Source organism: Pleuronectes platessa, chromosome 6 (assembly GCF_947347685.1).
Source record: "Pleuronectes platessa chromosome 6, fPlePla1.1, whole genome shotgun sequence".
In the NCBI taxonomy this organism is placed as follows: domain Eukaryota; kingdom Metazoa; phylum Chordata; class Actinopteri; order Pleuronectiformes; family Pleuronectidae; genus Pleuronectes; species Pleuronectes platessa.
Window position 1 is genome coordinate 5,771,206 of NC_070631.1, and position 15,033 is coordinate 5,786,238.

Genomic DNA, 15,033 nt, shown 5'->3' on the forward strand with positions numbered 1-15,033 from the left:
CAATCTAACTGTTTCTGGTTACCCCCTTCAAGCAAAGACACAGAAACTAAATAAATCAACATTCAGAGTCATGAAGAATAAGGTAGAAATAAATATTTCTTTATTTACATTAGGGCATAACTGTGTTAGAAGTCAAATCAACAAAAGCTGTTACAGAAGGATTTATATTCTTTATTTATGAGTGAAATATGAGCAACTTCAGGCACCTGCTCCTGTTTGCTGATCTGGCCCACAAGTACAGTCATAGCAATACCACAGGCGACCCGGATTTGTTTTTTGGCATTTAGGCCACATGTGCCACTTTAGGTTCACCAACAGATTACATCTTGCCTAGAGTATAGCATGTTTGCCAGAAAAGACCCACATTTGTTTTGGAATACTTTGGCCCCATTTAGTATTTTACCAACATTTTGTTTCGGGGCCACATGAAGGCCAGAAGTGCCTGAAGTGGCCCACATCTGTTTGCTATCTGGGAAGGGAGACAATCAGCTTCAAAATAAAAGTAGCACAAATCTCATTATTACTAATTATTTGAATAAGTAGCAGACTCAGCAGGAAAGCTGCGGTAACAGTGGTTAAGTGGGTCCTTGCAACGGCTTTTATCAACATGATAAACTGATCCACTTCTGTCTCTTCTGATGTGCAGCCAGTGTCGCTCCATAATTCATCGTAGGCGTCGGTCTGTGCATAAACAGGAGATTGTTTTATTTACAAAAGAAAAGGCCAAGCTTCCTTTTCACCAGATGATTAAGCATCTCTCTAGAATCATTGTCTCAACTTTCCACTGTTTTCTTCTTCTGATACATGAGGGTGTAACAGCTACGGTCTCCCGCCGTTCACATCCACCGACAAACCACCAGCACCAGCAGTTCCTCCAGGTTCTTAGTTCGCGGTCGAAGCTGAACGGACACAACCCGAACACATGAGAGGATGATGAGTTTCATGCCAGGGAGTAGATGGTGTTCATCGGAGAGTGAAGCTCAAGGCCTCCGACGAATTCCAGCTCCCTGACGTCTCTCCTGGTTCCCGTGTACTGGCCGATGAAGGAGCCGTCCTCGTTGAACGGGATCTCTCCTCCATCTCCGTAGTCCACCAGACTGTCGTCGCTCTCGGATGGCTTCATCATTGTCTCTATGGACAGCTGGCCTCTCTGAAGCCCTCTCTCTTCCTCCCTGCAAAATAATGGCAAAACAAATAAAAGCTCTGTGTCAGAGGTGCATTTTGAAAACAGAAAATATGCTTAAAACTCAAAATCGAAAGTATGAAGTGAATTATTCGTGTATGATCATTTATTTCCTTCCTATCAATCAGTTTTACTTGGCAGGGCTTCACAATATACATGTACGTACCTCCGAGGGTAGGGAAGAGTGGAGACACGAGCAATCCTACAAAACAAAAGATCGTTGTAAGAGAGGATGGATCACACTTCCTTCATCATATATTCACAATATGATCAAATGTCATATTTAAGTCTGCTATTTACAAAGGTTGCATCATCTATTTAGCATCTGTTCAGGATTGTAAAGTTGAACTGTCAGTCATGTCAACATTTGGTCTTTTCATACCTTTCAAGAGACCTTTCAGTGATTCAGAGCCAAAAAGAACAGGGTTGAGGTGTTTGGGGAGAACACAGAAACAAAAAAAGACATTAATGTAAGTATGATCAAAGAGTTATTATAAAAACTGTTATTGAGTTTGTACCCGTGCAGCATCGAGCTGACTCTTCATCACCATTAAAGGTATCCTGTGGAGCTTTTAAACAGTAGTAGCTTAATGCAGCAATTTTTATAAAAACAGGAAGCGTTTTATTTCGTAACACAACATAGAAACTTAGAAATGTATATTTATTTTATATGATAACTCCACAGAGCAGCTTTAATTCACCAAGGAAAATTCTACTGCACATCTTCAAAGGAAATCAATGGCCAGTGTATTTGTTACTGCACAATTATATCTTCACAAGAGCATCATTTATATTATGAACTGAAAACTTGAAAACAAAAACGCACAGTTTCATACAGAATGGGTATTGTTGTTTGTTTGTTTTGTTTATTTTCAACCAGCTCTTTCCTTCACTTCTTACCGATAATCGAATGATCCCTCTTGGTCTTTGTCATCTACCGGCTCCAGTGAGATGTCCTTCTTTTCTCGTACTGAAATTAAAACAAAGCTGCCTTGTTATGAGAGAAACACCAGTGATCATATCAACTTTTTAATGTGACACTTTTAAGCATATTGTTTTTGTCTTGTTTGGAGTTTTTTCATCATTGGACAACAAGGGAAATTAATATTTTCATACTTAGGAAACTGGAATAATAGCTAAAACTAAAATTACCACCCTGAGACATTTAATCTTTGATGTCCAAGTGACAATTGGCCAAAATCTAAATAGAAATTCCCTGATGGGATCTCATATTCAAGGAGCCAACATCAAACCCAAATCAGCTCATGCTTGGGTCCAACTTAACGATTCCATCAAGCCAATCCTGACATATATTTAGATGGACGGGCAGAAAACCCAAATAAAGAATGCTTCTGGCCACTGGCTGACTTATTATCATGAATTATTAATTTACTTAATATGAAAATGCTATCAGATATTTTTTCCGTCCATCGATAACTTGGCCATGAGCTACCAGCCTACCTGGATATTTCCCCCCTCGGCTCCTCTTGATGAAGCAGACTATGAGAAGTATGAGCACGATGAGAGCCACAGCGCACATGGTCCCGATGAACCAGCCCTGAGTGGTGATGTCCACCTGGTCCTGAGCATACGCTGAGACACACACGTAAACATATGAATATACACATCAACCAAAATCAACATTATTTTGTTCATTTGGTAGAAAATGACATGTTAAGTATATTACTTTCCGTGGTGTAGTGCTGCGACTCCTCCGTGTGCCATTCCCCTATTCCGAGGTGAGTTCGCGCCGCCAAAGAGAACCGGTATCGAGTGTAGCGGTCGAATCGTCGGAGGGAGAAGCTCGTTACGTTTGGAGTGAACTCCTCCACTCGCAGCTCCTCTCCCCTGGTGGCATTCACTGGGACCAGAGAAGAAGTTTGTAGCTGTGAGCTGGGAGAACACTTGATGCTGCTCGAGTGCACACAACTGAGCCATTAAGTACCTTACCTGCTCAGTGCAGTGCATACACAAGTGTTCATTACCCTCTGGAGAACACACTTCAATGGTACTTTGGTTTCCGAGTGCATATTCAACTGTGCTATTATGTGTTATGCTGACTTAGGTTTCATAAGAAGAACTTTGCCAGCCTTGGTGAATTAAACCATTTCCTTTTCTGTTATTTAACCTGTGCTGTGTGAGGAAGACTGCGGAACTCTTCATTAAAGTCTATGAAGACAGGAAAATCCCTGGAGGTATTTGAGTGTGTTCCAGGTATTGGGCTGGTGTACCTGTCTGGTACTTGAGGGAATACCCAGTGATGACACCGTTGGGTTCCGCTGGCAGGTCCCAGTCCACGTAAATACTGTCCAGATGTCGCTGTTGGATCCTGAAGGAACTGGGAGCAGATGGTACTACAGACAAAAACACAGCAGGAGACGATTAACGTGAGATTTGGAAATTAACGTTATTCTCCATTTGCTCGTGGAGCAAATGAATGTCTTACAATGTTGCCTGGCCTTTTACCTAAGTAGTAGTATACAACTCTCAACTCTGCATTGCCATCTACTGGATGTATTGGTTGTGAGAAGTGACACTGAACAAGGTTTGAAACAGATATATCTCTTTTTTTACTTAAATTGTTTTTCTTCTGTACATATATTTAGGGTTAAATGAAAAGCCCACAATTCTATTTTATTTTATGTTATTTATGTTTCCATGGTACAGCACTTAAATTTAAAAACAAAATTGACTATATCACAAACTTGTCCTACCTCCTTCAGGTGTTGAGAAGTGTATGTGATTACTGGGTGGCCCTTCATAGCGATTGTTTGCCACCACTATGTACATCTTGTAGTTGCTGTAGGGGAAGAGTCCGGGGACGACCCCGGACGGCTCCGGATCATCGTCTGGAAACGCTTTGGACTTCATCGCCCTGTTCACTCGCAGCCACCTCAGCTGGCTGCTGTCCCTCCAGTAGTAAACCTGAGAGGGGAAAAGCATCACGCTCAGTATTTAAACTCCTTATTTTTCACACTTGTTCTAGGGAAGTTTGAATTCCTGCACATTTTGACAGGAAACCTGTTTATGCATATTCATACTAAAACCACGATCTGTAACAAGGCTACTTGGAAAAACATTATGTTGTAATCATAGGCTGTATATAGATGTTTAGAGATGGATGACTCCTCTCTCACTGTGCAAAAATGACATGAAAGCTCCCAAAAGAGAAGCCAAAATGCCTGGACTGCCCCCTGGTGGTCGGCTGGAGTATAGGTGATAAATCACACCTCATAAACTGAGTCCATGATCCCATGTTGAATTCACTCACCTTGTATTCCTTCAGCTCGCCCATAATAATGCTCCTTGTGACCTGGTCCCAGTGCAAAGTCACCTGAGTGCTCTCGATGTCGGACACTCTCAGGTTCAGGGGTGCAGTTAAGGGACCTTCAGGAAAACAGGCAAAAACATCTAGTTTTGTTTTTTTTACAGCTACATATTGTCAACAGACGTTTTTTGTTATCAGAACCCTTTATTTATCCACCCCTATAGGATAAGATAGGAGAGATCACTTACAGCGGTCTCAAGGTGAATATTTCTCTGTTACCATATGATTCAGTTGATGCAGACACTTACGGTCTTCCCCAGAGTAACCAGTTACGACGGGAGACTCGGGGCCCAGCCCAAAGTCATTGACGGCCTGGACTTTGAGGTCGTAGGGTGTGAAGGTATCTGCATCATAGATGTAGTATCTCAGCCATTTGGTGGTGGCGTTCTTCCACTCCTCCCGGGAATCTCTCCTCTTCCACCACACCAGATACTTGAGGTGGGGCCCGTTCCACTCTCTGTAGGTCAGAGGCTGAAAGAGGGGTTCACAGGAAGCAGTGGTTTTTGTTTTAATTATACAGGAGAAATCAAACTATCCATCCATCCATCTGCTTATGCTTTTAAAGGTCACGGAAGGGGAAGCTGGAGCCAATCACCCTCACATTCAAACCCATGGTCAATTCAGAGTCTCCCTTTAACGTAACCCCAGTGTGCTTCAGACTGGGAGGAAGCAAGCACATCACAAACACGGGGGAAAACATGTGAAACCGTGCCACCAGTTCAAAATATGGAACAGAAAAACAACAGTCAAGTTAAATATGAAGATCTTACAGTTTTTCATGGGTTCAGTTCCTCTTACCTCCCAGCTGATCTCCATGTTGTTCCTCCATGTACCCACACCCTTCAAATTCTTCGGGATGACATCTGGGGCTGTGCAGAATAAAAACACAAATAGTTGTTATATGGGGAAAAAGGCTTAATCATGCCGAGAGGATGAGGGGATGAGAAGAACGATACCACTCTCACATCTGTACGATAAATAAAAGACTATGTCCAGGAGCCTTACTTCACCACAGAAACACTGAACCTCGCTTGGTCCAAATCTGCATATTCCCCAAAACATATAAACATATATACATATCTCTGTTTCCTAGCTTACAGTGAATTATCTCTGACAACTAAAGTGTATCAGGAGCCTCAAACCCACGTGCACCGCTGCTCTGGAAGCGCTTCGACGCACGACTGGGGCGACTCGCTCCGATTTCGTTTATAGCGATGACCCTGAACTCGTAGTAGGTGAAAGGTGCCAGATGCAGAATGACGGAGTTGAGGTTTCCGGGGTATGTCGACAGGTTTCTCCACTTCCCTGGTAACCAGTCATCATCGTCGTACTGCACTAAGTACTCTGTAAAACACCAATAAACACGTTCTCTAAAAACACTGTTTTTATTTCTGTGGGTATATTAAGTTTCGCGGCCCCTACCTGTAACGGGGTTGTGGTTACTGTCCCCAGGAACCCAGCTGAGTCGGACGGTGCGCTCATATGGATCAGACAACTCCAGACTAGTGGGAGGATCAGGACGGTCTACACAGAAAAAAAGCATGAACAATTAAAAAGGCCGACGCACTGTATACGGTCAAATATCACCTGATTTACACGTGTCATACCCATCACCATCAGGCGTGCAGAGGCAGATTTCTGGTCCAGCTCACTCTTGATGACACAGGTGTAATCTCCCTCATCGCCCAGGTTCACATTCGTGATGACCAGATTTGACTCGTCCAGGGAGATTCTGAGGGGCACAGAGTTTCAGTGAGTAACACATTTGATATGTGGTGAAAACATATATATGTATTTGACTCTATGGGATTTATTACTTCCACCAAGGACAAAAGCAGCTAAACAGATTTCCATGCAACTCGGTGGAAAGATGGGACATGTGTCAAGAAACCAATTGAATTGGAGCACGGATCGGGACAAAGGGGCCAATCCAAGATTCTTTACACTTATTTCCGAGAATAATGAATGGATCTTTATAACACAACAATGGGGCATAGTTAGGGGACTGACATTTGAAAAAGGACTCACCTCCAGCCGAGACTGAGCAGCTTCTTGTCTTTCATCCAGCTGGTTGTGACAGGAGTGCTGCTGTCCGCTTTCACCCCACACTCGAATTGCACGTCGCTTCCACGGATCACTTTCATGCTCTGTGGTCTCGTCACAATCAATGTGGGCTCTGAGAAGAACCGAAAGGTGTGTCCGTGTAAAGTTTGATTCATAATACAAAAGGAGTTATAGTGTGAAACGGTGTGATGCTAACCTTTGACCTCTATCTGGACTTGACTTTCATCCCGGCCTGCGATGTTGCTGACGACACACACGTACGTTCCCTGGTCCTCTATCTGGATATTTTTGATCTCCAGGGTCCCGTTACCGTGGGTCTTAAAGCGCTTTCCCTCCAGATTCCCCTGTCCATATTTAGACCTGTTGTGTGAGCAGACCCATAAACTAACAGTACATAGACACACTGTGAACTCCCTCTTGAGTTGTAATCGTCAGCTTGTTCTCACCATCGTAACTCAGGCACCGGAGAACCGAAGTAGCGGCAATCTAAGAAAGCGCGACTTCCCTCTATCACCTTGATGAGGTCATTCCTGGGCGCGAGGATCCGTGGTGTTGCATCTGGAGGAAATGATGAGGTCTCGATCTTATAACGTAAAGATTTGAGATCATGTGTGTTGTGTTTTGGTGTTTTACAAAACAAAACTGAATAACAACAACAGCAACATCATCAATTCATTATCAATCTATCGTAATATGACCTTGAGGATTGAATTTTTTATAGTTGTAGAGCTGATAATCAAAACCATTGAATATATATATATATATAAATATATATACATTTTAGTTTTTTGGAGTTTAAAGTCTCTAAATAAACTTTATTTATACAGTGATTTATTTGGGTCATCCCCTTGAGGAACCCTTCAAATCTTGCACAGCTCATGACTGTATGTTGTCAAATGTAAATGTCACAACGGACCGAGCGATAACTTACGTAGCACGTTGACAAAAGCATTTGCCAGTAAGTATCCATACTGGTTTGAAGCATTGCACTGGTAGACAGCAGTGTTTACAGCCGTCACACTGCGGAAGCTCAGTGTGTCTCCTGACACTTGTCTGTTCGGCTGAGGTAACTCATCTGGGAAAAAATAAACACACACTCATGAAGTAAAAATTCAGCAGCATTAATACCATTTAGATTTTTTAAAGACTTCTAAATACTCACCTTCGATTGGTTCCCCATTCACCAACCAGGTGACTGAGGGACGAGGGGCCCCATCAGAACGACACACCAATCGTCCATTCTCCTCAGGAGCCAACACCAGATCACTGGGCTTCTCCAACCAGAATGGAGCCGCTTTCAAATGCAAGTATTGCAGTGGTTTGGACGTTATCGTGCGGTAAGAAAACAAAGAACTGAATCTCTCTGAGGGTGTGTCTCACCTTTGACCCTGACGTTTATTGTGTGCACGATGTAGCCGATCTTATTGGTGGCCGTGCACGTGTATTCACCGACGTCCTCAAACGACGCCTTTTGGATTTGAATCATCTTGTTGAAGTGTTTTAATTTCATGCGAGGCGTCACCGTCAGCTCGTCGCCGTCCTTGAGCCAGGTGATGTGAGGAGTCGGCCTTGATGATGACAAACAAGAGTTTACACAGGATGACTTACATCTAATAAACGTGTAATAACACCAAGCAGAATCTATCACTGAGAACATTACGCTTGTCTACACTCACACTCCTGCAGCGATACACTCCAGGAGAAGCTCCTCCCCTTGCAGGACCAGTATGGAGCTGGACGAGCCGGTGGGAGACAGCCAGGTTGGGGCAGCCTCGGACACTGTTCGAGCTGTAAGGGAGAGACACAACCACAACACACCAGTCAAACACACACACACACAGTCACAAAACCTGTCTGACAATGCAGAGGAACATACTGACCACAATTTGAAAGTTTAATTTGAGAAGATCACTAATTGACAAATGACAAATCAATCAACGCCTTGTTCAAAAGAAGAATTGGACCAGAGAATCAAGGGGTCATCCAGAACACACCTTCATAAAACATCAGGAACACACTGTCATACTCACTCGTCAGCACTTTAACCACCACGGGCATCTTCTGCTGGATGACGTTCTTGTAGGGGAAACGGGCGTTACAGCAGTAATCCGTGGTTGAGTCATTGAACTGGACGTTAGAGAAGTATAGGTCTCCGTTGACTCCCATGGAAACCCTGCGGTCCTGCCGCACAGCCTCCATGGTGGGGAACGCCGTCTGGATCGGCCAGGTGAAAGGTCTCGCGTATGAGCCTGTGAGGAAACACGGTGTTGAGACTCAAGATAGTTTGTGGGACGACTGGCAGGTGGAATTCTGCCTGGTCTCTTTGAATCAGATACTTTAATGATCCAGTTAACCTTCATGGATCACAAGCTTTAGAGAAACTTACAGCTGGACATCCAGTGGGTTTCAGGTTTGGGGGGGCCAGTTGGAGGGTCACAGGACAACACCAGAGGCAAACCAGCGCTGACCACCAGTGGCTCCAGAATCTCCCTCGGCCACACGGGAGCTCCTGCACAAACACGTCTCCACTGAACAAAGCTGAGGTTTGTTGTGTCGTGACAGTGTGTGTGTGAAATATGTTGAGAGCTCAAAATCGGGGTTTTAGAACCGTTGAATTGAATCAACTAAGTGCATTAACTTTTTTAAATACACTGGTCCACTCAAGGATTCATGGAATGTGTTTTGGTCTGAAAATACTCTGGTTCTATTTTTGCAAATCATTTTAGGATCCACACATCACCATAAAAAGCTGCTGACACAGAACTGCTGCAAACTTGTGGCTCATTCTATAACCGGCCTTACATCCCCTGTATTTCTGTATCTATTTCTCATTGAGACAAAGGAAACCAGCATTATTACTCCAATCAATAATCTATTAGTCTATTTTGAGTAAGGGGCTTAAAGGGCTTGAAAAGAGGGACGTCAAGAAGGCCAACAGGTTAAAGGACAAGTCTTAATTTGATGTTTACATAAGAGTTGCACTAAAAGTATAGAATATCACGTGCCTTAGATTTTATATTTCAATAATGACGCATTGTCTACGACTTTCTTGTTTATTTTACAGCAAGTATTCTGAGATGAAGGGGCTGTAAACAAGACGCAAACATGATCACAGTGATTTGTTTGTATGTATTAATAATCACATACAATAATCTTGTTTAATAGGATATTCATTGTGGCATATGGACTGAGTCGCTGCCCACACCAAGGTCACTGTAAGTCTGTCAGTCCCAGTTCTGAACCTACTGTAGAGTTGCAGTATGATCTTGTTGGAGTATGCCGACCCGTACTCATTGGAGGCGATGCACTGATACTCGGCCTCATACTGTTCGGGATTGTTCCAGGCGTAGATGTCCAGCGTCCCTGAGCGCCTGCGCATCGATGCCTGAGAGTCACGGGCCACGTTGAAGTACTTCCCATTACGCCTCCACGAGAAACTTCACGAGTGAGCAGAGAGAGGGAAGCGGGACAGAAAAATCAGAGAAGCCGTTTGCAAATAAGGACGTCAGCTTTAAGAAAGAACCGTGTCAGCTCTTACATTGGATGAGGGTTTCCTTTGGCTTCACACTCTATGACCATGGTGTCTTTAGGGTCAACAATATGCTCCTTCATTGACTGCTTTATAATGGTGGGGGGTTGTCGGACTGCAGGCAGAGAAACATGTCGGCTTTATTTCCTAGAAAAGAAGGTTAATCTACACATCTCTCGATAGCAAGTGAAGTTACTGTCTTACTTTCCAGAGGGACGTCCAAAGCCCAAACACTCTGCCAGAACAGCAGCAGCAGCGTTGGTTCCACCAGTGTCCCCATCTTTACAGTTCATTTATTCCAGTGTTCCCAGTCACCAGTTCTCCTTTTCTTAGAATAAATGAGGTGAAAAAGAAAAAACACTGACAAGATGTTTGTTTCATTAAGTTAAAGTCCAGGACAAAACACTGAATGATTCCACTGAACAGATTTTACTGATGGTTCTCAAGTCTGCAGTTCTTTCTAGTAAAAGTAAATTAAAGTAAAGCTTAATAAAAGGTGAGATAATGGTCTGAGGGGAAATCAGACTTTGTGAGCTAATATGTAATCAATTGATGTATAAAAATGAATTGCATTGTATAATGTAATGATAAATGTCAAAGCAAATGTAGTTTAGTTAAAAAAAACACTCTACAATGTATTGGAGTATGAATAGAAAGTACTCAAGTAACAGTAACTATGAACTAGTATTTGAATTGATGTGAAAAGTAGTCAAGTCGTATTTATTCTCAACTTATGAAGAAGAATCCAAATCATTTAAAACGGCCGAGGGCTGAACTGCAAAAGTCTAATATCATTTGGTTCCAATTTATCTGTCTGACAATTTTTGTATGTGTAGCTGTAATTTGATATGTTTTATTTTGGTGGGTTCCAAGAGGCATTGTTGTTTCCTGTAAAGTTTAAACAGCCAATCAAATTGCACCATGCAGAGAGTTGATTTTAAAGGAAAGTTTTACCTTGTACTTTGTAATTAAAACAAGTTAATATTCACTCAGCTCAAACATAAGATCAGGTGACTAAACTGTGTGTCCAGCTGTCGTGAGTAAACAGAAGTAAACTGTCCAAAAGGACTGCACAAACAATTATTTAGTCAGATCTCCCTCTTCAAAATCTTTAAATCTTTATGCAACAAACCATGGATCATTCTCATATGATGGAAACAAAACAAAATCCTCACCTCTGTCATGCAAAGTTAAATCAGGACTCCCTCCTCCTCATCTCTGTGGCGTCCACGGCTCATTGATAATTCCACAGATTTTCCTCCAGGAAATGATTCTGGTTGGTGCAGTTTATCGATCAATGTCCTGCTCCTTCAGATATCAGGTCAAGAGCCCTAGAGGAGTTGATGCACTTCAGTAATAGAGTTTCTTTCAGTCGCTGCCACTTACGCTCTGCCCACCCATCTCATGAATAATGAATGGGCATCATACACCACCTACACCTCGCCCACCACACTTCACTGTTCTGACCGGGCTCTCATAACTCTCAACAATCCATTTGCGTCGAGCACAGTCGCAAAGTTTGTCCGCGACAATCACACAACACGACGAAGAGAAATACAGATGATGTTTTTTCCCCAGCCTGGTTTGTCCCTCTCATAATCTTTGCTTGGACAGGGTCCAGTGTGAGCTGACACATGACACTGTGTTGGGCCACATGAAACCACGCAACAACCCGTATTATGTGCAATTTGCATTCCCGTTGGTTTTGATGACATCAAATTGTGGGCTGTCATTGTTGTTGACGGGAGAGATCTGGGAAATAGTATGAAAGACGTGTTTGTTGCTCTCAAATGAATTTTACATGTGAAAAATATCAAGTTACAAGACTCCGTTGCCCTGATAGATGGAAATATCCAACATTAAAGACAACTGTCAGTTTTTCTGTGACACACTGTTTGTTTTTTTGTGCACTTGGCCATTCACGTGGATATCCTCAGAGGAGGGAAAGGTCATTTCCATTCAGCTCAGAGAATCCTACAGAGGGTGGAATGAGCAGTTTTTTATTCTTGAGACAAAGCCAGAGACGCAGGAGAAGCTGTATTTGTGTGAGACAAAGGGCATCTCACGGCAGTCTGACCTGTGTGGGCCCCCTGGCATCCACACAGGGATGGATGTGCAGGCCAGCACATGGGCTGAACAAAAGGCTAGTTGGGGGGGGGGCGGCACGGGTAAAATAAGGTGGCATAGCTTAAAATTTATATTAACAAGTTGAATGAAAGAGCTGTTTTAAAAATGAGAAGTTTGTGTGAGTGCAGTCCTGATCAATATGGAATGGATTTCTTGTCTTGAGCTGTATAAGAGCTGTCGTGACGTAAACCGACTCTTACAGCTCTGACGCTCTGGATCCTCTGGCCCTGATCCGCTCTGAGCGTCTGAAACACAAGTTGACGCGTCTCACACAGAACACAAAAGCAGAAGGGGGTATGTCGAACTACTTGGCTCTCAGAACGGGCTTTTCTCCCCTGACATGGGACCGAGGCCCGGGTGAGTGAGCAGCGATCAGTGCCATGCACCAGATTGCACAGTGAAGAGGCCGAGAGGCGGACAGAGCCAGCTCAGTGACGACAAGAAGGTCTCTATGCTCGCGGGTCTCCTTTGGCACGTGTGTGCCCAGGGCTGGGGAAAGAGCAGATGGTTCGTGGGAGGGAGGGTCCGAACGCACAAGCTGCCCCATTCAGGCCCAGAGCACCTATCATCTGCACTGTGACGCCACCAGGAGCAGAGGCTGGAGAGAAACTCCTGGTGAGCAGGACACAGAGCGATTGAAACTTTCTATCTAACACATTGAAGCACCAGGATTCTGACTGTGTGGTGAGATGACGAAGTAACCTAGAGCAATATAAACATCTGGTACCTAGAGGAGCATTCAGTAGAGCACATACCTGCAGCCCAACACTCCCCTTAAATGGAAACAAGCCTTCCAGCTGCAGCCCCATTACGTCTCTCAGCTACACATTGGTGGCTGTTGCAGGTTTTTAGACGCATACAAAAAGCTTACAGTGCATTTAAATCCACTAGAGAAGAGATCGATTTGCATTAGGATCTGCACGAAATCGATTCTGACCCCAAAATATGTTGAAATATTTCAGAGAAACCACAACTATCTTAAAAATCAACAAAAAGGTTGAAAATGTTCTTTCTTTCAATGTGAAGGAAAATTTCTGGATCTGTCCCCCAATCTAGGTCTGCACTGAAACTGAATGTTTTCTACTCTGCTAAGTGAAACTGTCAATTATAGCAAAGGTCTGGGACAAATGCTAACATCAGCATAGCCAGCAATAGAAGTAGTACTCAGGTAATTCACTTAAAGTAGTAATACAGCAAAGTGTAAATTATTTAACAATCTGTTACAGGTATATCAGTATGACCTTGCAGCAGGTTATGGAATCAGTTAAAATCTTTTCCGATGATTTCAACTCTAAATTTATTTGTTTGTTGTTATATTTTGTGTAGGTAATCTGAATCAAAAAAGTTATTCGTCAAATAAAAGTAGTTCAGTAAAAAGAAAACATGTTCCTTAAATTACATTAACACAAAATACTTGAATACTTGAGTAAATGTACTAACATTCACTACATAATACTAAGCTCAAGGTAGAGCTGAACCAGATGGGAAAGACATCAGGTATTAAGGTATTTGATAATTGCACTAATTGGGATTAGTGATAGTGAGGTTTAATAAAATATTAAGGGATCATCAAAGTTATTTCGACTGATCCTGAGGGAAACATGAGCGCCCGAACCAGATTTCACTGCCTCAATCTGATAGTTGTCAAAACAATTAATTAAAATGAACACAAATGCAAACTTCACAGTCCCACTGTAAGGATAGGATATATAACCAAAGTATTTGGGCTCTGAGGAACATTAATGTCATAAGTCATAAAACACTTGTTGAGATATTTCAGACTCAAGCAAAGTATTGGATCGACCGAAATCAGTTCAGTTGAGTGTCTGGTGGGGTTATAAATACAAAGACCCAGGATTAATGTGCAGAATTATGTAAAACTTAAAAATATTGACATAATACTAGTTAAATGCATTTGTCCCAATAACACAGCCTCATTAAAAAGTATGTGAATCCCGGCCAGTCATCTCCATGGCAGATGTGTGTTGACTCATAAATCTGCTGATGCGGTCGTGGACCCGTCCCACTTCTCAGCTCAGACTGTGACATCATGAAGACCTTGACTTCCATTCACGCTCGTCTTGAACATCAGCTGGAAGGCCTGCAGTGTATTAACATGGTGTAACACTGTGAGGGTGAGATAGTGAATGTTTGCGGTCCTACCGTTGAACGTCCCCTGCTCCTCTCGTTCCCACTGATCCAGCGTCAGCGTGGATTCACTGCGTCTCCGAGCAGAGCATCACTTTTCCTGCAGCATCTGCATTCGGTGATATTTGTGCCCCCGTCATTTTTAGAGCAAGAGATGAGAGATAAGATAACAGAGGCTCATGTGGGCCTGAGAGCTCGGGTCACATGCCTGGCGAACAGGGCCCGACAGCCTGCAATAATAAATCCATTGTGAAATCCACACATGAATATAACGTCATCTCCACTGAGATGGGAGGGTGAAGTGAAACTGAGCTGATGGGTCAAGCAGAAGTCGGTGGATTAGATTAAAAATGTCTTCAGGCAACTCTCTGGCAAAACAATGAACTTCATCTTGCATAAAATAAATAAAATCAACTTTCTGTCTTTTTGAATGTTGTTGGAGTGTGAGCGTGCTGGAAGGGGGCGGGTTACTGACCTTGTGTCTTCACTCTGGCTGGCACGAACGCACACTCTCCCTCACAAAGCGGTTTCTGTCTGGAACAAAGTCAGTCTATTGTGGACAGGGAGGGCACAGCTTCCACACACATGGGGTGGGGGGTTTAACCCGTCACCACCTGGAGGACTTCATTGATAAATCATTTGTCAAGATCGAGG

The 15,033-nt window shown here is 43.1% G+C and overlaps 1 protein-coding gene across 1 annotated transcript; it reads right to left on the reverse strand.

Moving 5' to 3' along the window:
• Window positions 1-78: 78 nt before the first annotated feature.
• Window positions 79-15,011, reverse strand: nfascb (neurofascin homolog (chicken) b). Its single transcript, XM_053423934.1, has 29 exons — window positions 14,855-15,011; window positions 14,395-14,609; window positions 11,280-11,435; window positions 10,309-10,427; window positions 10,114-10,219; window positions 9,822-10,012; window positions 8,962-9,084; window positions 8,606-8,824; window positions 8,252-8,363; window positions 7,956-8,143; window positions 7,738-7,869; window positions 7,507-7,650; window positions 7,022-7,133; window positions 6,772-6,935; window positions 6,540-6,687; window positions 6,119-6,243; window positions 5,934-6,035; window positions 5,658-5,855; window positions 5,310-5,380; window positions 4,760-4,982; window positions 4,455-4,570; window positions 3,898-4,108; window positions 3,415-3,537; window positions 2,871-3,044; window positions 2,645-2,776; window positions 2,084-2,153; window positions 1,566-1,577; window positions 1,350-1,385; window positions 79-1,172 (listed from the first exon to the last, which is right to left on the reverse strand). The coding sequence occupies exons 4-29, from the start codon at window positions 10,382-10,384 to the stop codon at window positions 941-943; spliced, it is 3,540 nt and encodes a 1,179-aa protein (XP_053279909.1). The 5' UTR covers window positions 10,385-10,427; window positions 11,280-11,435; window positions 14,395-14,609; window positions 14,855-15,011; the 3' UTR covers window positions 79-940.
• Between the last annotated feature and the right edge of the window lie 22 nt (window positions 15,012-15,033).

Bases quoted from the DNA above. Each gene is read 5' to 3' on its own strand.
- nfascb (XM_053423934.1), bottom strand. From the start codon at position 10,384: ATGGGGACACTGGTGGAACCAACGCTGCTGCTGCTGTTCTGGCAGAGT. The intron at 8,825-8,961 runs GTAAGTTTCTCT...GTTTCCTCACAG, and splicing joins AACCCACTGGATGTCCAGCT to GCTCATACGCGAGACCTTTC. The intron at 7,134-7,506 runs GTAAGTTATCGC...CATTTCCTCCAG, and splicing joins TGCTTTTGTCAACGTGCTAC to ATGCAACACCACGGATCCTC.